The sequence below is a fragment of the Pristiophorus japonicus genome, chromosome 12, assembly GCF_044704955.1.
Source record: "Pristiophorus japonicus isolate sPriJap1 chromosome 12, sPriJap1.hap1, whole genome shotgun sequence".
Lineage (NCBI taxonomy): Eukaryota > Metazoa > Chordata > Chondrichthyes > Pristiophoridae > Pristiophorus > Pristiophorus japonicus.
This window is the reverse complement of record NC_091988.1, coordinates 193541436-193568164: the sequence shown is the minus strand read 5'-3', so window position 1 is coordinate 193568164 and position 26729 is coordinate 193541436. Positions and strand designations below refer to the sequence as shown.

The window sequence follows — 26729 nt, the reverse complement described above, 5'->3', positions numbered from 1 at the left end:
CCCAACCTACTCAATCTTTCCTCATAAGTCAACCTCCTCATCTCTGGAATCAACCTAGTGAACCTTCTCTGAACTACATTGAACTTTCCTATCTGCCCAACCTGCTAGCCTATCAATGTCCACCTGTAGCCTTTTACGATCCTTGTTGTAGTTTGCTATACCTAGCCCTGTCGGCAACAAATTTTAAGTATTATTCCCTCTATTCTTAAGTTCAGATCATTTATAAATATAGCAAATATGAGCCTCCCCAACACCGACTCTTGTGGAGCACCACTCATCACATCTTTCAAGAAGTGTCCTTTTCTTTGCCTAATCTTTGCCTTCTGACCTCCAGCCTCCCAGTCAATGTGGCCATATTACCCGTAATTCCACATGCTGTTGGAATCATACTGTGCTGCATTGTCAGAGGTGTTGTCTTTTGGATCAATCATTGAACGGGGGCCTGTTGTGTACACGTAAATAACTGACAAACTGAGCCAGGAGAAATGTAACTTAACTGTGCTTTTATGCAACCCAAAATGGTGTCCCAAACCGGCATGAACCTGCACGAGTACAACAACTGTGAATAGCTCCCGCAGGGTCCTAATGCCCGTCCTGTGAGCTGTAAAAAAAATAAAGAGTATGAATACAACTCTGTCTGTTTACATGGATGTAAAATAAGGGACGCAGTCTCCCAGTGTCCTAGCCAGCATTTTCCCCTTCAACTGATACCATGAGAAACAGATTAGAAACATAGAAACATAGAAAATAGGTGCAGGAGTAGGCCATTTGGCCCTTCGAGCCTGCAACGCCATTCAATGAGTTCATGGCTGAACATGCAACTTCAGTACCCCATTCCTGCTTTCTCACCATACCCCTTGATCCCCCTAGTAGTATGGACTACATCTAACTCCTTTTTGAATATATTTAGTGAATTGGCCTCAACAACTTTCTGTGGTAGAGAATTCCACAGGTTCACCACTCTCTGAGTGAAGAAGTTTCTCCTCATCTCGGTCCTAAATGGCTTACCCCTTATCCTTAGACTGTGACCCCTGGTTCTGGACTTCCCCAATATTGGGAACATTCTTCCTGCATCTAACCTGTCTTAAACCCATCAGAATTTTAAACGTTTCTGTGAGATCCCCTCTCATTCTTCTGAACTCCAGTGAATACAAGCCCAGTTGATCCAGTCTTTCTTGATGTCAGTCCCGCCATCCCAGGAATCAGTCTGGTGAACCTTCGCTGCACTCCCTCAATAGCAAGTATGTCCTTCCTCAAATTCGGAGACCAAAACTGTACACAATACTCCAGGTGTGGCCTCACCAAGGCCCTGTACAACTGTAGTAACACCTCCCTGCCCCTGTACTCAAATCCCCTCGCTATGAAGGCCAACATGCCATTTGCTTTCTTAACCGCCTGCTGTCCCAGCATGCCAACCTTCAATGGCTGATGTACCATGACACCCAGGTCTCGTTGCACTTCCCCTTTTCTGATCATTCATTTATTTGCTGTTTGTGGGACTTTTTATTTCAGTGAGATACCAGCTATATGTAGGTGGTCTATAGAATGGAAAAATATTTATATAGATATGCAGTGCGAACTGAAGTGACCATTCCAGAGTGGACTTCTCTCAACTTTGCAAATGTAATTATAGAAGGAACATTAGTGCATTCAAATCTTGTTGCTATCAGAGTCTGAATATATGATGTGACTCAGGATTTTTCATTGTTGTTAGTCATATATGTATTGCACATTGCATTTCAGCAGGTGCACATGGAGGTATGAGCATTGCTCAGCAAACAGCCTTGGCAACAGGAGAGTGGGGATTGACAAACTCTACTGGAAATGCAGGTCCTGCTTCTATGATCAGACCAGGCTCAGACTATAGCTCATCTATGCAAAGAGCTATGGTAGGCAACTCCTCACTTGGAATGCAGATGCGGTCTAACGGACAGTCCGGTGCCAGAACATTGCTTCAGCAACAGATGATGGGAATGAGTAAGTTTTTTTTTTTCCCCCCCTCCGCCTCCTCTCCTGAAACCATCTGACAGAAATGAATGCACCCTGATTTTTGAATTCTGCATTTTGATTGAAGGATAGACTAAAGCTTATTTAAGTACAGTCTGACCTCTAAAGTCAGCCCTTTCATTACATGGCTCACTTTTCTGTCAATTATTGTGCATGTTTCTATAGATGATCTATGTTTCTATAGATGAAGTCCTTACTACTAGGGGAATCAAGGGGTATGGTGAGAAAGCAGGAATGGGGTACTGAAGTTGCATGTTCAGCCATGAACTCATTGAATGGCGGTGCAGGCTAGAAGGGCCGAATGGCCTACTCCTGCACCTATTTTCTATGTTTCTATGTTTATATTTTTGTTTCTCTGGTCGGAGCAGTTATTCTTACTTGTCGAGAATTATGGAACAACACTTGTTACAGTAAGATTTTTCTATGTAAAGCAAACCTGTAAAATATTTTTGCATAGATAATTAAGCAGATTGAGGATCAGGTTGGGTTCAGCCGTGAGCCATTATCCTGCCAGTGCTCGCTGTCTAGGCTCAGACTCAAAGAATGGCTTACTCGGGTGTGGTTCTGGAGGGTGCTTGTTGAATCATATCCCAGCATTAATCAAATGAACAGGGGAGAACATTGATGAGGACATTTTAAAATGGACACCAGAGGTAGAACGGTGTGATTCTCTACATGGTGAGCTCAGGATATTGTTGAAGAGGACACTGAGAAAGCAAGGAGATAGAACAATTGGAGCAGTGTCTGAGCTATTCTTAAGCACCTGCATCCAGCATTCTTGAGTTGTATTGGTGGAGGCAGAGGAGCAGACCATCAACTTCCAGCTAAGAGGACGGGTTTATGTGTGGTCGGCGGGGGGAACGATAAAGATCTGTTGATATATTTAATTTTACTGTACAGCATCTAGATTTTTTTTTTTACAAGTCTTCAATTTTTTTCTTTCCATTATCTTATTACCTAGGACCTTCAGAAATGGATATGGGTCTTGGAGGTCCCCAGTTTGGGCAACAGCAAGGTCCAGCCAATCCAACTACATCATGGTCAGATGGTGTCCTTCAGATGGAACAAGGACCTTCAGGCAATCAGAGCAGGTTAGTTTATCGGTTGTGCTGGAAACAAAATTGGTTGGGCTGCTTGTTTTAGATTCCACTGACAAAGGTTCACATTTGGAGTAAACGTTGACACTCGAATCAGCAGGACTTTAGCCTTTGATGGCTTTTTTTGTGTCCGCTTCAAGCATTCCCAGATGTCGCACTAGTTAAGAGCAGACTAAAACTCCGTCGACAATTTACGAGCAGCCCCATCATTGACATTTCCATTTGCTGTATTGGGCATCTTTGTGGCCTCTCTGAATTATGATGTTAATTAGTGCAAATTACAGGTCGGTTGTTGCTGTGCTGTGTTCTGAGGACTGTTTTGAGACTGCCCAAACTCACTTAATGATTAGGATACATTCATGCCACCATTTGGCTGGGTGCCAACACACGGCACCAACCATCCCACGTATTTCCATTTCTATGAAGTGAGCTTGTCAAATTGAAGTTGAGTTGGGTAATAGGTTGTCCAAGGGCCAGTGATTAGCAGTTTCTTGGACACCAAAGATAAGTTTCATTCTATTCAAATGTTGAGTAAGAGCAACAAGGAGTTGCCCTCCTATCAGTTTTCTCTCCTTCATTCCTTGGCCAGCCTCCAGCATCCATTCAGTGCCTCCTTCTGATGGATGGCCAAGATTGGGAACTTGCATTACAAGGAAGGAGGGAACTGAGCCTGTATCTTGACACCCTGTGGAACTTTGTGTGTGAACAACAGCATGCACCTCAATCTCCCAGCAGATTTTCTTTGGTTCCATTTTCAAAGTGCTAAGAAAGGGAGATAATTCCAGCAAATGGAACTATACATGTGGACCTCTCGGGGATACTCACGCTAGTGGTTGGAGAACGTGGCAGTGGAATTAGTTTTGGATTACTCGCGCAAAGAGCCAATATAGACACAATGGGTCGAATGGGCTCCTGTGCCTTAGGCATCTCTGATCTAAGTACTGGAGCTGTTAATATGATAAAAATGCGAAAGCTAATCTCAGTGATTCACTTGAGGTATAAGGTGAAAGGGGATGCAGATGGTGGTCAGGACGTCCGGTTGATATGTATTGAAGCTGTCACTTACCTTTCTCTCGCCCAAGTTGTTTGTGGTAAATCTATTTATACCCACAGTGTGATGCATTTGGTTGTAAATACGGTCTGTTGCAGGCAGCCCTTTGGAAGCTCCATGGATGATCTTCTTTGCCCTCCCACTACTGCAGAGGCTCAGAATGATGAAAAGGCTCTATTGGATCAGTTAGACACACTACTGAGCAATGCAGATGAAATGGGTCTCGAAGAAATTGACAGGGCATTAGGAATTCCAGATCTCATCAGTCAGGTACAACAATCAACCCTTTCTGTTTTGTATTTTTCTTTTATTGATTTGTGACCATAATGGTAAGGGATGTCAGTACTGGGGAATGGTAAATAAAAGTTTGTACATTGTGCTGCCATTGAGCAGCCTTAATGTTGGTACTTTATGACTAGAGGCAGGTTGCATTCATCAATGTAACCCAGCCTCAGAAAAGCACCTCTCCGCCACCCCCCCCCACCCCCCCCCCCCACCCCTCCAAGCCCCCCACTGCACAATGCATCAGTATGGCTTTGCCAATTTCCAGAGAAAGCTTTCTGGGGAATCTTTCTTTGCTGTTTGGCAGCATGTGTTGTGGAAACAAAGGTAGGCTGTGGGGGGATAAATCAGTAAGTAGTTGGAGCTTTCCTATGTGACTACCGTGCAAACTGTGCTTCGGCCAGCAAATAGGTCACGATACTCTAAACACGGATCAAGATTCAGCTGCATTTTGGATTGAGCATCTCCTCCCCATACTGCATGCCCAACATTGTCTTGGTATTAATTTCACTTTGGCTGCTACTCTGTTCTTCTTTGACTTGGTCTGCCGGCTCAGTACCTGCACCGCTGGTTAAACGTACAGGTGTTGGCAGCAAAGTACGGATGATGGTGGTTTGTGTTCACGGAAAGCAAGGGGACTATCCAGTTTCAGCACTAACAGTTCATTTCTACATAAAGTTTCACTGAAGCACAATGGACAGATTTGTGCGTCGGCAGGGAGTGAAGTAAATTGATGTGGGAGGAGCAAAGGGATCAGTCTCTCATTTATGTGTGATTAGGTTTTTAAATATTAAAGCTGAAATCTATATCCCGTAGGTATCTGTAGAATGCCTACAGTCTGAGTGCCTGGGTTCTGCAACTGCCTTCTCAATTAGGGTTGGCTGGGATATGTATCTAGCTCAATTAAGATGTGTGAACAATTTGAGTTGATAAATCCCATGAATAATGTTCAAAAAGTATACTACCCCTCCCCCCTCCCCATTGTGGTGGTAGTCACTCCTGCTTTGAAGAGGAGTGTCTTGAAAGTGGTTTGTTGCAATTCCATATTTCTACTGAGTGATTAATGGAGCAGATTACCACCATAATAAATCTCCTTCAATTACTTCAGGGACACTGCTTGGCAGGTGGTGGAAGAGCAAGAAAGAGAATTTCTATGTACTTAAAATGGCCTAATTTTATGAAATTTAGTGCCCTAGCAAAATATAGTTTAAAATTCTGACTCACCAAACTTGTTGTCAGATGCAAGGCAATTCACTGTCTGTAAATGGAAAAAGTGCCGGTGTATTTTGTATATTTATTGTATCAGAGTATGGTAAACATTTTCTAAGAACCACATTTACTCCATTTAAATGCTCCAAAGGAAATTCAGTTCAAGTTGGAGAAATGGATGAATGTGCTACTCCTTTAAATTGAAGATTGTGGGGCAGAAATTGGACTCCATTTTGTCAGTTATTTGAGCGTAAAATAGGAGCAAAAAATTACCAATTTGCAGAACAATGACCGCTCCTCAAGGGAGCCAGAAATACATCCGACGTCCCGTTGGCTCAAGCAATATTCAGATATCTCTGGTGGCTGCCTTAAATAAGCATTCACTGTCTTGCATATGCTACTGAAGCACCTAAGCCTGTTTACGGTCCCTGTCCGGGAATTGGTCAAAAACTAGAGGGACCTTGCGCTGTGCATGATCTGACCAGTCTTTCAGACTCTACAGTAGCCAAACCAGCAATCCTTAAAGGCAAGGTAAATCAACTTGTTTTCACTTGGCTGACTATGGAGCTCGGAGGAGCAGGTGTGATCCTGGCTCCGCAGAAATACTGCTGCCGCTGCCACCCCCCCCCGCCAAACCCCCTTCCCCCCTCCGGGGATCTACTTGAAGGGGCCGGTGGTTATGCTGTCTGATCTTGCTCTCAGCCTGACTGGTGATCAGCAATGTGACGCCCCGTTGGCACCCACAGATTGCTGGTATCCTGCTAATGAGGCCGGAGGACTAATTTCAGGGCATCCTCGGGTCGATGTCTTCAGGCAGGAGTGGCAGCCTCCTGTTTCATGCCCACAGTCAGGCACTAACCAATTTCTTCCCCGTGGTTATTTGGATTTGATGAAAATGGTTGACTAAACCAGCTTAATGAAATGCTTTCTTTTACTTGCTCTGTGAAGTTTTGCGTGCTTTTCGCAAACTGTCAAAGAACAAACCTTTCATGTGAAGTGCATTTTTAGTCCGATAAAAGTTTTTTGTGTTGTAGTCCAATTCTGCATGTGACTTGTTTGCCACTTTACACACACAAGTTCTGTGAAGAGCCGGGTTATAGTGTTGTATCAGACAAACTGGGTTGACAGATCTGGGAGAGTGGTGGCATTGTCCCAAGAACTAGGCTGCAATCTATATATAGAACTTAAGAATTTGAATTTTTTAAAGATGACTATGTTGAATACTTTCACCTTTTATTGAGATTTTGCAGAATTAATTGGATTAACCCTTATTATTTTCACTGCCTAGGCACAACCTCTTGAGGCACACTCGGAGTTGTTCTCGGGGCAGGACACAGCCATGATGTTAGAGCAGAAAGCTATGTACGGTCAGCCATTTCCTTCCCAGGCTGGTCCAGTGCAGGGATGTTACCCTTCCATGCAGGGCCAGCAAGCAGGCTTTAACCCCATGATGAATCAAATGGGTCAACAAGGCAGCTTCCCCCTTCCCCACATCAATGCCAGAGCAACCTTCGCCCGACATCGCATGATGAATGCTTCTGCTCCCAAGCAGCTTCGATTCCAACTGCAGCAGAGGTTACAAGGCCAGCAGCAGGTAAGAGCAGCTTGTGCGGTGAGTCCCATGGTCCATATTGCAGATGTCTGCAGGGTGACTTGGACTAGTTAGGTGAGTGGGCAAATGCATGGCAGATGCAGTATAATGTAGATAAATGTGAGGTTATCCACTTTGGTGGCAAAAACAGGAAGGCAGAATATTATCTGAATGGTGACAGATTAGGAAAAGGGGAGGTGCAACGAGACCTGGGTGTCATGGTACATCAGTCATTGAAAGTTGGTATTCAGGTACAGCAAAACGGTTAAGAAGGCAAATGGCATTTTGGCCTTCATAGCGAGAGGATTTGAGTATAGGAGCAGGGAGGTCTTACTGTTGTACAGGGCCTTGGTGAGGCCACACCTTGAATATTGTGTACAGTTTTGGTCTCCTAATCTGAGGAAGGACATTCTTTCTTTCTATTGAGCGAGTGCAGTGAAGGTTCACCAGACTGATTCCCGGAATGGCAGGACTGACATATGAAGAAAGACTGGATCGACTAGGCTGACATTCACTGGAATTTAGAAGAATGAGAGGGGATCTCATAGAAGCATATAAAATTCTGATGGGATTGGACAGGTTAGATGAAGGAAGAATGTTCCCGATGTTGGGGAAGTCCAGAACCAGGGGTCACAGTCTAAGGATAAGGGAGAAACCATTTAGGACCGAGATGAGGCGAAACTTCTTCACTCAGAGTTGTGAACCTGTTGAATTCTCTACCACAAAGTTGTTGAGGCCAGTTAGTTAGATATATTCAAAAGGGAGTTAGATGTGGCTCTTATAAGCTAAAGGGATCATGGGATATGAAGAGAAAGCAGGAATGGGGTACTAAAGTTGCAAAAATGATCAGCCATGATCATATTGAATGGTGGTGCAGGCTCGAAGGGCCGAATGGCCTGCTCCTGCACTTATTTTCTATGTTTCTATTATCTCTCGTGGACCTTTTCAAAGTTTGATTTTAGATCATGTGAATGAGCCTAGCAATTGGTTTGCGCTGACAGTCCGATCCCTGTGCCGGAATGAGTAGGCCCGAGGCACAATATCATGTATATTAGACTGGCGAGCTGCGGGCACCTGCTAGGCATCTCCAGCCAGCTTGCTGGCGCAGGACATTTGGATTTGGGCCGCTGGGCACTGACAACAGCCCTCGGGTCGATGTTAGGAGAGCGACCAGAAGAGAGGGTGATCGAGAGGGGGCCAAGGCGGTGATCAGGAGTAGCCTCGAGCAGTAGCCAGTAGTGGCCCGTGGTTTTAATGTGGCGCCTTCCTGATCCTCAATAAGGTCATTATTTTACCTTTTTGGTGGTGGCCTGCAGCGGTCCCTTTAAGGATGGCTGGCTAGGCCACCTGCCGACTTGTTGTACCTGAGGTATCAAAGGAACGTTTGACCTCTTATTTGCATATGCAAAACACCTAGCACCTGCTTTAGATGTGGGCTTTTGATGCCTACACTAATATGAGGCGAGGCAAACTTCCGGCTCAATGTTTGGCACCCATTTTACATCTGTACAACAGGTGCGGCATCAATTATTTTCTAGGCCATTGTTCCTTGTCCTGGTCAATAATTGTTATTGTCTTAATTTCACCATAGTAATCTTTCTGGCAGTTCAGTCAACCTAAGTATTCAGATGGTTTAAAGTAAAGAACTGAAGTTGAATTTCTTGAAACTTAAGTGGTGAAGCATTACTATTTTGGTTTGAAATTGAAACCCCTATTTCTACAGTGCCCCATTTGGTAATTGAAGATGCATAGAACCTTGCCTGTGGAAAATTTCACATTCTAAATACGATTTGTTATGAAGATATTTAAATGTTTAGTAGCCAAGATCAAGAAGAGGAAGTGAAGGTTTTGTGTACCCACACTGCTGACTTCCTCATGCCTGGCTCCTGCCAATCACAGAGCCAGAAATCTGACGCAAAGAGCAGCTATTGGCAGCGTAAATATACAGAGCACAACAAACTTCACAGCCAATTACAGTAGTGTGATTTTCGTCTATTCTGTATTTCACTACTGGTGAGGTTCTTTATATCATCCCTGGATGTAGTTTTGGGGCCATATTGCTTACTGGCACTGATGGAATTCATTAAATCTGATGTTTTAGGGCATTGATTTTACAGTGTGCTCTGCAACAAAATAGCATGGCACAGTTCTGTGCCCTCAATTCCTCAAGCATCCTATTTCCTCATAGATGCTATGATTGTGGCGATTAGAGAGTGGTAGGGAGTCAAAGCTTGTTACTTACTCATAGCGAAGAAAAATCTACTGTTTGCTTTCTTGATCTCTGGCTACAACGGTTACTTCGAGTAACTTTGTTTACCTTTCTGCAGTTGAGCAAAGGAGGGCAGTTCTTGTTCTTGATAATTGAGTTGGCGGCAGAGGTCAGCTGATTATGTCACTGTTCAATCTTGTTATAAATTCTGGCTTCTCTCAATGTGTGAGATATAAGAGCATTGGCCCCAAGTTTCCACATGATTTGCTCCTGATTTTTAGGAGCAACTGGTGTAGAACGGAGTATCTTAGAAATCGGAATTCTCCACATTTAGTTTGCTCCAGTTCTAGTCAGGTAGAACAGTTTCACTTTGGAACAGAATTTTTTTTTCAAAAGGGGGCGTGTCCGGCCACTTATGCCTGATTTCAAAGTTTCGTGAGTGAAAACTTACTCCAAACTAACTTAGAATGGAGTAAGTGAAGATTTTTGTACGCTCGAAAAAACAATGTCTACACTTTAGAAAATCAGGCGTAGGTTACAAATTAGGCGTAGGGAACGAGGAGGGGGGAAGGGAAGTCATTAAATTCTACAATCAATCCGTAGTTATACTTATACAAATATTATACAAATAAATCCAACCTGAATAAAAATTTATAAGCAAAGAAAAGATTAAATAAACCATGTTCCTACCTGTGTGAAAGTGCTTCAGGCAGGCCTTTCATGTTGGAGACAGGCAGGGGTGTGGCGTCAGTGTCTCGACGGCAGCGGCAGCAAGCTTCGAGCTGAGCTGCAGTGCTTGAGGCAGGCCTTCATTCTCTTTGTGGCTGGCCGCGAAGAAGCAGCACCGGACGGACCCGAGGCCATTCGGCCATGAGATATCAGCGGCGTCAGTGGCTGGCCGGCAGCCGAAGAATCAGCGGACCGATGTGAGGCCACTCGGCCATGAGATATCAGCGGCTGGCCGGCAGCCGAAGAATCAACGCAGGACACACGCAGCTCATTAAGGTTCTTGAGGCCATTCGGCCACGCTTTAGGGGCTGCGTCAGTGGCTGGCCGGCAGCCAAAGAATCAGCAGCGGACAGACGTGAGGCCATTCGGCCATAGGATATCAGCGGCGTCAGTGGCTGGCCGGCAGCCGAAGATACAGCAGCAGCCTTCGAGCTGTGAGGGGGACTGAGGCCATTTGGACAGGGAGAGGCAGCCACATCGACAGTTTTATATTTAAATTTGCAGAATGGGTGCTGCATTGTCAACACCACGTATTATTGCAAAGTTGAATTGGCACTCTTATTTCTCCAAACACACAGTCCTTAATTTGCATGCACCAATGCAGCACCGGTTCTGCAAGTTTAGCAGTGAAAAGCTGAACTCACTGATTTCAGCAGGTGATTTATTCAGCAGTGCTGCCAAAAGCACTCCCTCACACAGAAATATTAAAAAAAATTAAATTACAAACCTTTGCAGGGGTCCAAGAAACAAATCTTCACTTTTTCTGCAGTATTTTTAAAAATGGCCGAGTGCCAATGTTTGTGTGAGACTGGGCGCACGCTCCAACGCGCACGCGCAGGGTTGCCGGCACCACGAAGGCTAATTTAAATTGTACCCGCCCCCTGCTGCTTAGAAAATCGGCGCGAGTGTTAGGCTCCGCCCCCTGCTGCAAAGAGCGCGCCGCGCCAAGCAGACATCGAGCAGAATATCGGATTTTTTTTTAGGCGCAGTTTTCGGCATGAAAAACAGGCGCCCAGCTCGGAGGTGCACCGTTTTCACCGCGGCACGAAACTTGGGGCCATAATGCTGCATTGATGTGTGCATTATATATTTGAATCAGAATTAGGAAGACATTCTTGAAATTTGTGTTTTGAAGCTTATGAATCCAAATCGTCAGTCCCTTGGAGTCAAACTGGAAGGTCCGAGTGCAGTCAGTCCAGCTCTCCGGCCAGGCATACAGCAGCAAATGGTAGCGCAGGTAAGTGGCCAGCATTCATCCTTTACTTTTAATATTTTTTATCCGTGTTTACTGCATAAAATAACAAAGTAGTTTTCCCAGTAGGCTGATTTTGTTAAGCGATAAGATGTGATTTGTCACAGATTCCTAGTGAAGTGTGTCGCATTTTTCTATAGTTGAGAGTCTATCTTGTATTTTCTTCCTTCGAGGTTGTGGTATAATGAGACCCCTGAATAAATGTATAATGACTTCTAATCTATCCTAAGTAATTACAGCACCCTACTACACACTTCTATTTTCTGACTTGTCATGAAGACCAAGAATAGTTTTGGATCAAAAAAGGTGTAATATCAAGTAACTGCATATCATTGTTAAACCGTGTTAATGAGAGTCCAGGGGAGGTGGTGAAGATTACAATTACTGAAGTATAATGGCAAAAGTGTATTCAGGAAATTAAGCAGCTATCTCTATCAGCCCTGAGCCAGCGGAACCTATGCTGTGCAAAGACTTTATTTTTTTAACATAGTTATCTCTGGACAAGCGCATTGTTCAAATTATCATTGCTCTAGGCAGACACTGATCAGGACTGTCCTAGAAAGCCAATGTTGGACAAGTTATAAAATTATCCCGTGTCTGTTTCCTAGAGCTGGTCTCCGGTACTGATATGCTGCTGAAATTATTCCTTGCTTAACGTCATATAAATTTAAACAGAAATCAAGTGATCACACTCCACTCCTAATAAATTGGTCTGTGGATCATTTGTGGGCTGCTTATGTCTTTTGTACTCACTTGTTGGGTTTTCTCAATGCACAGATGATGGCCCAGCGACATCGAGAGCTCCTGAGTCAACAACTGCGTCAGAGGCAGATGATGAATCGAGCTTTGATTATGCGACAGCAGCAACAGCAGGGCTTCAGTCCACCACCCAATGTAACGGCTCCCACTGGCATAGAAGGTCCTATGGGAGGTCCTCCGCTAACCCCGGCATCACCACAGCAATTCACGTACCCTCCAAATTATGGTATATTATTCATCTTTTTTTGCCTTTACTTTATCCCAGCACCTCTTATCAGTTGTCAGCATCCTTCTCCCTCTCCTCCCTCCCTCTCTCCACCACCCCCCCCCCCACCCCCCCCCCCCCCACAAATATGTCTGACCATTGTGGTTTACAGTTCACTGCAGGGCATTCCAGTATCACACTCCCTACAGAATGATGAAAAAGTGGGAAAACGGATCAGGTGGCTGTATGAATTCAACCTGACGCTGGCAGTCAAGCTCAGTTACTCACGCCTTTCGTTGAAAGCGGTCTATTTGAAGCCCATCTGCTGAAACTCTTATTCTTACCTTTGTTAACGCCAGACGCGACGATTCCAATGCTCTCTAGTTGGCCTACCACTTACCATAACCTTGAGCTCATCCAAAACTGTGCTGCCCATTTCCTAACTCGCACCAAGTCCCATTCATCCATCAGCCTCGTACTTGCTGACCTACATTGGCTCCCAGTCTGGCAATTCTTCGATTTTTAAAAAATTCTCATCCTTGTGTTCAAATCCCTCCATTGCCTCGCCCCTCCCGACCTCTATAACCTCCTCCAGCTCTACAACCATCTGAGATCTCTGCACACCTCCAATTCTGACCCCTTGCGCATTACTGATTTCCTTTGCAATATTAGTGGCCATGTCTTCTGCTGACTAGGCACTAAGCTCTGGAATTCTCTCCATAAACCTCTCCTCTTGTCTACCTTTCCTCCTTTTAAATCGCTCCTTGAAAACTACCCCTCTCTCCAAGCTTTTGATCATCTATCTTAATATCTCTGTGACTCTGTCAAATTTTGTCTGAATACGTGGCTGTGAAGTGTCTTGGAACATTTTATTGCATTAAAGGTGCTATATAAATGCAAGTTGTTGCTGAAGTCAGTTTGCATGTCTCATCTCGAACAGCTTGAATTACGCTGGTGCGATCTCTTTGCTGAATATAAATGCAAATGTTTTGAATCTGAATCTAACTGTTCTTCATCTTATTGGCAAATTTACTATTCTAAAACATTCTATGTGCTCATTTTTAAACCTTCCAACAGCCTCACATTATTTCAGGTATAATTTAATTTTCTCAAGCAGTTTTACAGTTTTTTTTTGGCTTAAAGTGTATTTATTTGAACTATTTCTTCCCCAACATCTCTTCCTGTACTTTGCTTAAATTGCTTGGTTAATTTATCTGCTTTTTCCCCCAATACATTATCCCCCGATACTATCCTTGTATCTCTATCTTTTGTTGACCATGTTTATAATAAATAATAGCGGGAACTTTGTAGTATTTATTATCTAATTAAGATCTTAAAAGATGCCCAGAATGGGATATTTTAAATAGCTACTTGGTAAATTATGGGCACCATAGTCTTGATTTTCACATGACCTCCGAGATCTAGTGGTGACCCTTTAGCCATATAGACCAGCAGCTGATGGGTTACTACAAATAGCTTCAGCGTCTCTGTACTCACAAGGCGAAAAATCAACCTGGCCTCTTGTTATTGATCATTATCCAGAGATCTTCCGCCAGAAAATGTGCTTGTGTGGACATGAGGTGAAGCCTCAATCCAGCTCGGTGATCTCTGCGACCCCCCCTGCCCCAAACACCGTCAACTAATCTGTTGACGTTCATTGTCTAGGCAGACACGAGAAGAATTACCATATAGGCAAGATACAGGAAGGCTACCATTGTCTGTGGAACCTGACCCCAGTAAGAGCCAGAATGGAAAAGACTCCAGGAAAAAAAGGAAATCTGTTGATTTTTTGCTAGAATTATAATGATACGTCCTTGTCATTGACCACAAAGGGGTGTTTTAAATAGTGAGGTGGTGAATGACTCTAATTTATTTAAAATTTGACATGATTGGTTTTGGTGTTTGATCTTAATGTTAGTTGTCGAGACTGGATTAACTTGTAGTTTTCTTTGCACAGGGCTGAATCAACAACCTGATCCAACTTTTGGCAGGGCTCCCAGCCCCCATAATGCACTCATGTCGAGAATGGGGCCTTCCCAGAATCCCATGATGCAGCACCCTCAGGCTGCTTCTGTCTACCAAACAGCCACTGACATGAAGGGCTGGTCCACAGCAAACATGGGTGGAAATAGGTATGGTATATGGAGTTGTTGTAACCTGCGGGTTACTTTTTTCAACAATTAATTTTGTTCCGTTTCTTGTTCAGCAAGTCATTTATTCTTCTCTCACCGGGTTCATTTTTAGTTATTGTATTGTTACATAGACACCAATTGGCCCCTGGGTATTTCTCTCGAGGGTCCATTACCCGCGTATTCACCCTAACCCTATGTATTAATGCGATATGTGCGCGCACTAGGTCCGTGCAGCAGAACAGGTCTCCAGTCATCCTGGTTAACCCTTGCCACTGGATAAAGGCCTAGCTCTGTCAAGCCCGTGTGGTGGCTGATGTGCAACGGTCACCACACATTAAAAAAATTCACGCACAGGCATCTTTCACCCCCTCAACTGGAGTTCAGGACTGGAACATCGGGTCCTTCATTGAAACATCTGTGAACTCTTGTGGAAGCAAGTCATCCTCGTTCGAGGGACCACCTATGATGATGATGATGATGATTAGTTAATACACGTGAGCAATGAGGAACGATTAGATCTTAGCCTTAAAGAGGTATCGGAGGGAACCTGACAGCTACAGTGTTGGTTCCAGCCAGACAGCATATTCTTTACGCTGCCTGCCTGGAACTTCCATGCATCTGCTCGGGAGAGAGCTCTGTGAATATGTGGTTGCAGAGCTCTTCTCCCAGCAGCTAAATTTTAAATGTTTCGATGTTTTATGTGAGAGGGTGGCAGCATCTGCGTTCCATAAAATTTAAATTAATGTTGATTAGGTTTTTAAAAAAAAAAAATCGGGTTGCCTAAGGGACTGCCTCTGTTTCACTCCACACTGCAATAACACTTCATGCACTGTCAAATCGAAGCAATACAAGACTGCCCCTTCTTGAGTCTCACACAGCTTCTCTTTTTGGAGTCTGGTTAAGCCCTGACTCCAAATTTATACTACAACTTTAGAGTGGGATGTGAAGTAGAAACCCCTTTACACCAATGCTAAATTGTAATGTAAACACATCCTGATACTTGATGTGGCAGAGATAGTAAAGCTAAAACGATACTTTTCAGATATGCCACGGCTACAGGCTATGAAGGTCAGGCAGCCATATTAATTTTTTTACTTAGAAGGTGATCAAAAGCTGGGACAGTGGCTGATGCTAGCATTTTGGGCTCGCCTAAGAAACTGCTAGTTGTTGCAAGAGGAAGAGGTAGGGCTGGTATTTTGGAAGGATCAATTCAGAGGCCAAAAGGCCGTCTTTATCTAAACCTACTTTGCTCCGTGCGCATTTCACCATCTTTAATGGTCTACCATGCCCAGATTAGGGTTACAGAGGTGTACATAAGTTTATTTTATTGATTTCATGTTTGTCTTTTGCAGCTCATTTGCGCAGCAGTCTCCACAGCAATTTGGGCAGCAGACAAATGCCAGCACGTACAATACCCTGATGAATATGAACACCAACATGCCAGTAAATGCCAGTGGCAACAGTATGGGTCAGATGCCAGGGCAAATGGGCATGGCTCCAATGTCTGTGTCAGGGATGTCAACCATGGGTCCAGAACAGGTAGGGATAATTACTCATCCAGCCCCAGCTGGAGTATTGTGTCCAATTCTGGGCACCACACTTTAGGAAGGACGTGAAGGCTTTGGAGAGGGTACAGAAGAGCTTTACTAAAATGGTTCCAGGGATGAGGGTATACAGTTACGTGGAAAGACTAGAGAAGCTGGGTTGTTCACCTTGGAGCATAGAAGGCCAAGAGAAGATTTGATAGAGCTGTTTCAAATTATGAAGGGTTTAGATCGAGTTTAGAAAGAGAAACTGTTTCTAGTGGCTGAAGGGTCGCTAACCAGAGGGCACAGATTTAAGGTGATTGGCAAAAGAACCAGAGGTGAAATGAGGAAAAACATTTTTATGCAAGGAGTGGTTAGGATCTGGAATGCACTGCCTGATAGAGTGGTGGATACAGATTCAATAGTAGCCTTCAAAAGGGAATTGAATAAATACTTCAAGGAGAAGAAAAGTCCAGGGATTGGCGGGGGGGGAAAGTGGGAATAACTGGTTTGCTCTTTAAAAATGCTGGTGCAAGTTCGATGGGCCGAATGGCTGCTTTCTGGGCTATTTCCTTCTGTACTATTCTATGGTTCTATGATTCTATTCATGAAAGAAAGAAAACATTTGCATTTATATAGCATCTTTCACGACCTTAGGACATCCCAAAGCACTTTATAGCACTTTAAAGTGTAGTCACTATTGTAATGTAGGGAAATGCAGCACCAATTTCCACACAGCAAGCTCCCACAAACAGCAGTGCGATAATGGCAAGATAATCTGCTTTAAGTGATGTTGATATAAGTATTGGCCAGGACACAGGGGAGAACATCCCTGCTGCTCTTCAAATGGTGCCATGGGATCTTTTGACATCCATCCACCGAGGGCAGACTGGGTTTTAGTTTGATGCCTGATCAGAAAGGTAGCACTTCCGATAGTACAGCACTCCTTCAGTACTGCACTGGAGTTACATTAGGATTGATATTTGCATCCCTAGAATAGTTTTGACATTTATTCGAATTAATAAATTCAGATTTGAGATTATTGGCTAAAATGCAGCACCAGTTGTGGTCCTGATCCATAAAGAAGGCCCGAGGTTTGATCCTGGGTTATGCAGGATTTGGTGGTGTTGTCTGGTACAATGGCAACATTGGCTTCATTTTCCCTAGGCTCCAGAGGGGACATTCATTTCTTGCTACTCGATTACTAGTGCAGATTATTGTTTTAGCCTTCTGCTGAAAATGAGTGTTGGTTTTGCACGGGAACAGGATCAGGTACAGTTTCACAGTCCAATCGCCTGCTGACCACAATTGTCGAGACCCATATATAAAGAATGTCGCTGCCTTCTAGAAAAGGGAGAATATTTGAGAGGCAAATGAAAATGTGATTTACAGACCTACAGTGCCCTCATTTACTCGTGATGATGATGCTATTGCTTAGAAGGTTCAAATTGGTGGCAGTGGGTCTGCAATAGAACACCAACTGCTTGCCGTTGAACATGTGATGCGTTAATTTGATTTTATTGCTTGAACAACTTTCCCTTGCACTGTAGCGTTTAGTGTAGCAGAATATTTGAGTTTCCCGATGAGAGCTAGGGTGAGACACTGATACCAAGTAGGTTAGGAGATTTGGGGCGACTAGACATGAAGATACAGATGAAGTGGTCGCTTTTTGGGGAGAATTTTGAAAGTGAGGAGAGCTATAGGGAGTTAAGAAGAGAATTTAGCTACTGGGCCCTGGTGACAGAAGGCCAATTGAGGAGGGGTGAAGGCAGCACATAGAAACATAGAAAATAGGTGCAGGAGTAGGCCATTCGGCCCTTCGAGCCTGCACCACCATTGAATAAGATCATGGCTGATCATTCACCTCAGTACTCCTTTCCTGTTTTCTCTCCATACCCCTTGATCTCTTTAGCCATAAGGGCCATATCTAACTCCCTAATGAACCGGCATCAACAACTCTCTGCGGTAGAGAATTCCACAGGTTCACAATTCTCTGAGTGAATAAGTTTCTCCTCATCTCGGTCCTAAATGGCTTACCCCTTATCCTTAGACTGTGACCCCTGGTTCTGGACTTCCCCAACATCGGGAACATTCTTCCTGCATCTAACCTGTCCAGTCCCGTCAGAATTTTATATGTTTCTATGAGATCCCCTCTCATTCTTCTAAACTCCAGTGAATACAGGCCCAGTCGATCCAGTCTCTCCTCATATGTCAGTCCTGCCATGCCGGGAATCAGTCTGGTGAACCTTCGCTGCACTCCCTTAATAGCAAGACAATAGGCTGAAGTCGGAGGAATGAAAGGTGAAAGTTTTGATGTAGGGTTGGAGGGATATGCGCAGATTGGATAGCATGGAGTGATTTATAGATGAGAATGAGGATTTTGAAATCAATACGTTCGATGGGCAGCCAGTGGAGATGAGTGATGAGAGGAATGATAGATGAGTGGGATTTCAGGTGGAATAGGATGCAAGGCCCACAGTATTGAGTGAGCTGGACCTTATTTTAGGGCATACTTTGGAGGAAAGGCATCTGGTGCTTGGTTCAGTTCCTCCTGCCAAATACGGAGAGTATTCCCATACTCTGAATCACTCCAACCTGCTAGTTCTTTGTGAAATTCTGATTCTTTAAAATTGACCAAATATGACAAATTTTTACTTTATTTACAATGTCTGGAAATCTATATTTATTTTGAAAACCCCGCATATGAAACATTGGTAGGAGCCCGAGGAGTCGTTTGGAATTTAAAATGAATTTGAAATTAGAATTCTGCAGGCGCAGAAACATGTTGTTGGGGCAAAGTGGAGGAAGCTGTGCTCAGTGTCTGGTCTGTGTATGGCTTGCTAGGAGCAAAAGTACATTGTGTTCTGCAGCACAGACTTCTGGAGCAACAAAATGAATCATGTGAATCACTTCACTCAATTGTGTGTAGGTTTCATATTGAAGTAGACTCGGGTAAATATCTGACTCAACATTTTCTCACATTACTTTCCTTTTCTCCCCTTTCCCCGAAATAGAAATATTGCTGACAACTCAGGACGGCTGATCATCAATCCAAAAAGGTTAATTTGGGTCCATTCGGCTTTTGAGAGCAATGCACTGTGAGAATCTACAGCAAAGACACTTACACAGAGAAGGAAATGGCGCCACCTTGTGTGCTGCTGGGGATTGGTGCAGCCCAACCAGAACCACTGTGCCAGCCTGCTAAGGTGTTCATTTCTTAAGAAAAGAGAACTGTTTCTCTGTTTTTATTAGACGTGTTTGTTTTATCAAAAAGACTCTTGGCAGCAGTACACCGCTGGGTCGAAAACTCAAGTTGTTTAGGATTTGCTTTGGTTTTTAATTGTCCTTTTAATGTCATCTGATTGCTACCTTTTTCGCTTGCCAAATCTTGCATCTACTTTAATGCAGTACCTAGCCTTGTTTTTTTTTTCTGGCAGTATTGTGAAATGTCACTCATAATATAGTCATTACATTTACAAACATTTGGAAACAAAAATGACTGCCGAGTGTCAGCATAGAACCGTGTGCGTATTGATGCACTTTAGAGAAGGCGGAAATGGTCGAGGATCACTGCAGTGTTTCATGATCTGTGTGGCCGTGTCTGCACATTGGCAAATCCTTGCTTATGTTTTCCAAATCATCTTTGCGTTAAGTATCCCATTGGTATTTCGAAGATCACAGTGGAACACAAGTGTATGTATACCAACATCCAACTTTTTAAATCTGCATATGCAATGCCAAGCAATAATCGTCTTCATTTTAAAATATTGCAGATAAAATTTCAAATGGGGTAAAATACAAGGTGTGTGCTGTTGACTCAAAGCAAGGTACTGCAGCATAAAACACCTGAAGCTGGCTCCTGTGAATATATCTTGTAAATAATGAATACAATATTATATTATATATACACTTTTATAGGTCACATTTACTGATTTTTTTTTTGCACAGCATTGGTGAGGCTAAATATTTGACATACTCTTATTTCTGTACACTTGCCTTTTAGCACCAGTTCAAGTTGTCAATCCTGTTTCTATCAGGCCTTGACAATTGAGCCAATCTGTAAGAATGTGCAAAAAGTTCAGATTTTCCCCATATTGATCACCCAGATTTTATCCTGTGCCGCCAATCTAGCTTTTAACTTTTTAAAAGGCTGCATTTCTCTCTCTTCTCCTCCCTCCCCATAATTGCATTTATTAAAAAAAAGGGATGCTTCTGAAAAGTGCAACTGCAGCGATCTTACCTGAAAATCAAGGCTTAAAACAGCCAAACCAGCTGATCAAAAGTTTGATTTATTTCTCACTAGTACTCATTTTAGTTGATGTTGAGACAGACTTGCCCATCAAGTGCCACTTGACCATCCTCACCTCCTGTGAGAGGAAGAGAGGGGTTACCTGTAAATTGCTGAGCTGTAAATAAGTACTGAACCCATAGTGTCTGCTATGGTGATGGATGATGTAAGGATCATTGTGAAGAGGGAACTTTGGCATTCCCACCACTTCTATAAATGCAGGGAGATGCAATGAGATTTGCATCATTAAAATGCGATTCAATTCTGGTGACAGGTTTCAAGTGATATTGCCTCAAACAGCAGCTTACTTTACATAGTTGTGCTCCAAAGGAGGAATAATCAACTTAATTTCCTTATTTTGAGTGTAAATTATTGATTCTGTGTGATTCTGAATGAGCAAGCTCCATGATGGTTTGATGAGTCACATGACTGAGCAACATGCAGTTCATAGTGACGATGTTTAATTGAATATTTATGTTTGACTGTAAAACTAAATCTTGATTGCTTTTGATTTTTGCGGGTAATGATATTCTGGGGGTGTATCTTCCCTTTTTCTTTGAAGAAAGAAATTCTGTTCAGATTGATCTGGAAGTAACTGTTTTAGCAGTTAATGCCTCTGATTTCAGGGTGTGTTCGGATTTGTTTAAACAAAATGTAACTCTCGGTTGCAGTGTCTTTTTGAAAGTTTGTTAGAAATATCAAAGGAGTACTGTGGTTGAAAGAAACAGATTGAAATATCGATGTTACACTGACAAATCAGCATAAAGGTAACATGTTCAACACCGGGACATGGAATCATTTTGCACATCTAAGCTTGTAGTTCGTCTCCCTTAATGTTCATTGTTCTAGTTAATTAGTTCTTTTTTTTTACATCTATCTTCCCTCTTTCTTCCATCATTTCGTTCTACTTTGCATTGTTTGATTTGCTGCAGCTTAGTGTTTCACAAGGTTGGGTATGTCTGCTAGTGCATTAATTTTTTTTGTTTTTTTTTAAAAAGGAAAAAAATGTACTTAATGGTTATTTACACAAAATCGTGACTAGCATTTTAATGCAGAATTGGTTACTGCCACTGTCACAATGAGAACTTTTATTTTCCCAAAAAGAGACAGCAATCTAAATGGATTCGTCTTCTTCCTAATGACTGCGGTTAAATGTTCAGTTTGTGCAGAAATCTATGCAACAATCCAACTGAACTCTGAGGTTTCTGTGCTAGTAATGCAGTTTGAGCCGGGCCACAACTGCAGTTCTGTCTCTAGATATGTTCATTTAAAAAAAAAATCAATATATACAATGTTACTGGAGCTACCGCAGATAAAGACAATGTCAAACCTGGTTTAACTTTGTTATTGTAACTTACATTTGTAGACGATCAACTGTTGGATAAATGGGATAGGAAAATGCAAAAGCAAAACACTGTGGATGCTGGAAATCTGAAATAAAAAACAAAAATGCTGGAAATACTCAGCAGATCAGGCAGCATCTGTGGCGAGAGAAACAGTTAATGTTTCAGGTCGGTGACCTTTCATCGGAGCACTGTTATCCGCAGTATTTTGCTTTGATATTAGGGATAGGAAAAATGCTGTGACTGGCAGTTTTTATAAATATTATCTCCAATTTAATCTACCTTAGTTGAAGCAATGGGTATGTTTTGTGCAGCTAATGGCCTGAGGCCTCCTCTGATCATATTGATCACTTAAAGAGTTTAAAAACAAACAACTAGTTGCTTTCAACAGTAGCAAATACATTCCACATCTACTGAATAGTTGTATTTTATTTAGTGACCTCCCCATCCCCAGGAGAAACAAAGCAAATATTTAATGTAATTTGGATGAATTACTGACTGAGTGTCGACTGTCCTTTAAACTGAAAGAAGCTTTGCTTTATCGGGAGAGATTTGATGAGCAGCACGTGATTTTTTTGTAGTTTGGAAGAATCCCTCTGTGACTCTGCTTAATGTGGTTAGGGTTTTTTTATTTTAATGATCTAAGAGCTGTCTATGAGCATTGGTGTAGGCTTCTTTCAGCAGTTAATTGCTGCAATTTGCACATGGGGCCAACATTTGGCAGCCATTGACTGGTGCTCCCTGGTGTGCAAATGAGCCCAAAGTAAAATGTGGCCGTCTGATGCCGTCCATGCATAGATGGAGCAGGAGCAATGCATGAAACAGAGGCATTACAGTTCAACTGTTGCCTGGCCAACTTGTCTGGCAGAAAAATGGCTGAGTGACCGTTGTTTCCACTCAGTTAGAAATTGAGCCTCAATCCTGGAATAATGAAGTGGGACAAAAAAAATTTAAAATTGCCTCATTTATACATGGGCAGTTCAGAGTGAAAGTGTTCAGAATTAAAAAATTAATTTCAGTGTGCATTGACAGGTTTTACGTGAGGTGGGGGTGGAAATCAGTTACTTTGGTTGCTAAGTGATGAAAATACTCGGGTTTGCTGTACATCTAGACTGTGGTCAAAACTAACCAAAAAAAACCGAACAACTAAATTAGCCTGAAATTGTGAGGAGTTTGGTTACAATACAGTAACCTGACGTAGTTGAGGGGTCGGGGGTTAACCAGTAACCTGACGTCGTGAGCGGTCGGGGGTTAACCGGTAACCTGAAATTGTGAGGGGGTTAACCCAGTAACCTGATGTAGTGAGGGGTCGGGGGTTAACCCAGTAACCTGATGTAGTGAGAGGTCGGGGGTTAACTAGTAACCTGATGTTGTGAGAGGTCGGGGGTTAACTAGTAACCTGATGTAGTGAGGGGTTGGGGGTTAACCCAGTAACCTGATGTTGTGAGGAGTCGGCTACAATGCGGATTCATAGTATGAAGAGCCATGTGGAAAACTAAATGTTTGATTTATATCCAGTTGCACTTTTCTGTGTCCTGAGGAGGAGGTAGATATTAAAAATACTATGATTATATTCAGTGAGGAGTTCCCAAGAATATAACCAATTAAAGTGCATATTTTATTGTTCACTGATTATTATTTTATAATTCTCGCTTTGTGGAGAAATTACTTGCTTTCCCTATTTAAATGTTGGCATGATAATATAGCTGATCTCCACAATCCTGTACTGAAACCCTGCATACTGTGGTCATTAAGCAGGATTCCATGTATTAAATGTTTAGATCTCAAACCGCAGCCCAGTGTATGAACATTCCTCAGTGGCAGGAAATGCCCAATTACAGCTGGTGACCTGGTACCCTGTGCAATGGGGGCATTTCATTCTCAACACAAAGGTGAATTGTAGAGCTACTTGTCTGATTCAAGGATTTGTTCTTTTTGTATTGGTTCATGGTGCATGGCAGTGGATAAATCACTCGCATCTCGCAAAAGAGGGGCGTTACTCATATTGTATAGCATTTCCACGTTTCAAAATGAGTTCATTTTTACATGATTTAAAGGAAATCCCGGGCTTTTTAGAAGCAGTACGAGATTCTTGCATTTTATTTTTTTAAGTTTCTACAGCTAATGACTACAAGCTTACTTTAAAATCATTATTGTAATGGCAAGCTCTGATAAAGGGTTTTTGTACAGAAAGAGATTTATAAAGGATACAAATTTAAATTAACTGCTGATCGTCTCAACTCAATCCCATTTTTCTTAATTTAAGCAATATTTACAAAAGATCAGTGCGCCAACTCCTATTTGGGACATGTTTGTTGCTTCAAAGAATGGAAAATTACCAGTGTTCCCAAAGGGTGCAAGGCAATCAATATTCTGACTCACTCATGAGATGTACAATCGACCTCACGACAGAAGTTAGAAGTGTTTTGATTCCCTGATACCTCAGCAGGTTCATCTGGGGACTAGCTGAGTCATTCAGACCAGAATGGCTCCAGGTTTGATCCCTATTTTGTGCTGAGTTAGCTGATGGGGGAGAGAAAGGCGCACTACAAACGTCCTCATGATTCTGAGTTGGGGAGGAGAAAGCTGGCTTAGATTCTTGCTCCTGGTCCTGCTGGAATTTAGGCATAAATGGTTATCAAGGGAGCATAGATGGCAAGGTTGGCTAGAAGCCTACTGAGGTCAAGTACTGATGATGCATACTCTCCAAGATTGCGGCTGAGTAATGGCCACTTGGATCAGGTGCCTGAGACACCCAGTGCCTGCGGAACAATGCTCCAGCATGGATTCAATGCCTTCAGGAAGGGAGGGGAGAAAAGCTTATTTCATGGGACTTGTATCACTTATTTTAATCAACAACTTAAAACTACTCAGATTTTATTCCACATGAAACATGAACACTGTCTACGAATTGGCATCATTCTCTGAGCCTGACCCTTGACTAATGTCCACAACTCATTTTGGAAATTGAAAGGGCTGGGGCTGCAGGTCTGTGTGCAATCTCCAGACCTCCTTATTAGTTTTCACTCCTTCCTGACAGTAAGTGACCATTTTACCCAATAATGCTTCACATCACAGAATGAGTTCAGAGCACTGTGAATAAAATGGAGTTATATTTTTAATGCAGAAAATGACTGTTTTCAATTCCTATACAATAATTATTATGTGCGATCTGAACTGGGTGCTCGAGGAGGTTTGGGATTTCTAGGTAAAATGTGTGCGATTAGAGTATAGATTTTTGATTTTTTTTTTGTTTTTAGATTGCATACTGCTATAGAAATCTGATCATGTATATTCAAATCCTTTTCTTACTGATAACACCAAATTGTACATTAATATAGTTAATGTATAGGTTTACCCAGTGGAGCAAACTATTTATTATTTAAATAAGAAATAATTAAATGCAGGTATTATAATGAGTCACTTTTTTTCTTTTTATTTCTCCCTTTAGCCTCAGCCTAATTTTTATGTTAATTTTCTGTATCAAATTTTGTTGGTGGTAGACACCTGTATAAAAAAAATAATTAAATTGATAAATTTATCATGCTGTAAAAGCAATATTTGAAAGGCCAACTGGAGAAGACCTACAGTATTGAAGAATAGTGAGGATTTAATTTAGCTCCGTCTAAAGATTTCTAATATTGCTATTTGTATTCCAACGTTACATTTCATGCAAAGCAAGGTATAATAGAAATTTGTTTAAAAAAAATACAAAAATAATTAAAAAAAACAAAGTTGTTAGCAGATATTGCTTTTACTGATTTATTTGCCTCTTGATGTTAATGTTGTAAATAAAGATTTCTATTTAAAATGTCTTTGGCGATTTGTTACCGTATCTTGCTATTCAGCTGTTTGGAAACAGATGTTGTAAGAAAGCATTCTGTAAAAGATGTACATTAAATACACACAAGCCATGTCTGAATAAATTTTCATGATATTAAAGTGTGTGAATGTGAATGTTAAAAGAAACATACAGTTGTACCATGTTGTGTATCATTTTATTTACTGTTAATGGTTAAAATATTGTCCGACATACTCCATCAGGGAAAAAGATGGTCTCAAAAGGAATCTTGCTGTGTAAACATGGAAACATAAAAAATAGGTGCAGGAGTAGGCCATTCGGCCCTTCGAGCCTGCACCACCATTCGATAAGATAATGGCTGGTCATTCCCTTAGTACCCCTTTTCCTGCTTTCTCTCCATACCCCTTGATCCCCTTAGCTGTAAGGACCATATCTAACTCCCTCTTGAATATATCCAATGAACTGGCATCAACAACTCTCTGCGACAGGAAATTCCACAGGTTAACAACTCTGAGTGAAGAAGTTTCTCCTCATCTCAGTCCTAAATGGCCTACCCCTTATCCTAAGACTCTGTTCCCTGGTTCTGGACTGCCCCAACATCGGGAACAATCTACCCGCATCTAACCTGTCCTGTCCAGTCAGAATCTTGTATGTTTCTATGAGATCCCCTCTCATCCTTCTAAACTCCAATGTCTAAAGGCCCAGTTGATCCAGTCTCTCCTCATATGTCAGTCTAGCCATCCCGGGAATCCGTCTGGTGAACCTTCGCTGCACTCACTCAATAGCAAGAATGTCCTTCCTCAGATTAGGAGACCAAAACTGAACACAATATTCCAGGTGAGGCCTTACCAAGGCCCTGTACAACTGCAGTAAGACCTCCCTGCTCCTATACTCAAATCCCCTAGCTATGAAGGCCAAAATACCATTTACCACCTGCTATACCTGTATGCCAGCTTTCATTGACTGATGAATCATGACGCCCAGGTCTCGTTGCACCTCCCCTTTTTCTAATCTGCCACCATTCAGATAATCTGTCTTCGCGTTTTTGCCCCCAAAGTGGATAACCTCTGATTTATCCACATTATACTGCATCTGCCATGCATTTGCCCACTCATCTAACCTGTCTAAATCACCCTGCAACCTCTTAGCATCCCCCCTCACAGCTCACATCGCCATCCAGTTTAGTGTCATCTGCAAACTTGAAAATATTACAATCAATTCCTTCATCCAAATCATTGATGTATATT

General features: G+C 42.4%; 1 protein-coding gene across 8 annotated transcripts in view; it reads left to right on the top strand.

The window, feature by feature from the left end:
• The window catches only part of LOC139277623 (nuclear receptor coactivator 3-like), a 210518-nt gene extending 184869 nt beyond the window's left edge, over positions 1-25649 (top strand). For 7 of the 8 annotated variants that reach the window (XM_070896338.1, XM_070896341.1, XM_070896337.1 and 4 more), the window contains 9 exons: positions 1744-1977; positions 2969-3098; positions 4254-4425; positions 6935-7240; positions 11311-11412; positions 12205-12412; positions 14349-14523; positions 15876-16062; positions 19064-25649. In XM_070896338.1, the coding sequence (XP_070752439.1) occupies positions 1744-1977; positions 2969-3098; positions 4254-4425; positions 6935-7240; positions 11311-11412; positions 12205-12412; positions 14349-14523; positions 15876-16062; positions 19064-19075 (1526 nt within the window). In that variant the 3' untranslated portion in view covers positions 19076-25649. Of the gene's footprint in view, positions 1-1743; positions 1978-2968; positions 3099-4253; positions 4426-6934; positions 7241-11310; positions 11413-12204; positions 12413-14348; positions 14524-15875; positions 16063-19063 lie in introns of those variants that run through there. The other variant, XM_070896344.1, reaches the window with a different exon arrangement.
• The last annotated feature ends 1080 nt before the right edge of the window (positions 25650-26729 follow it).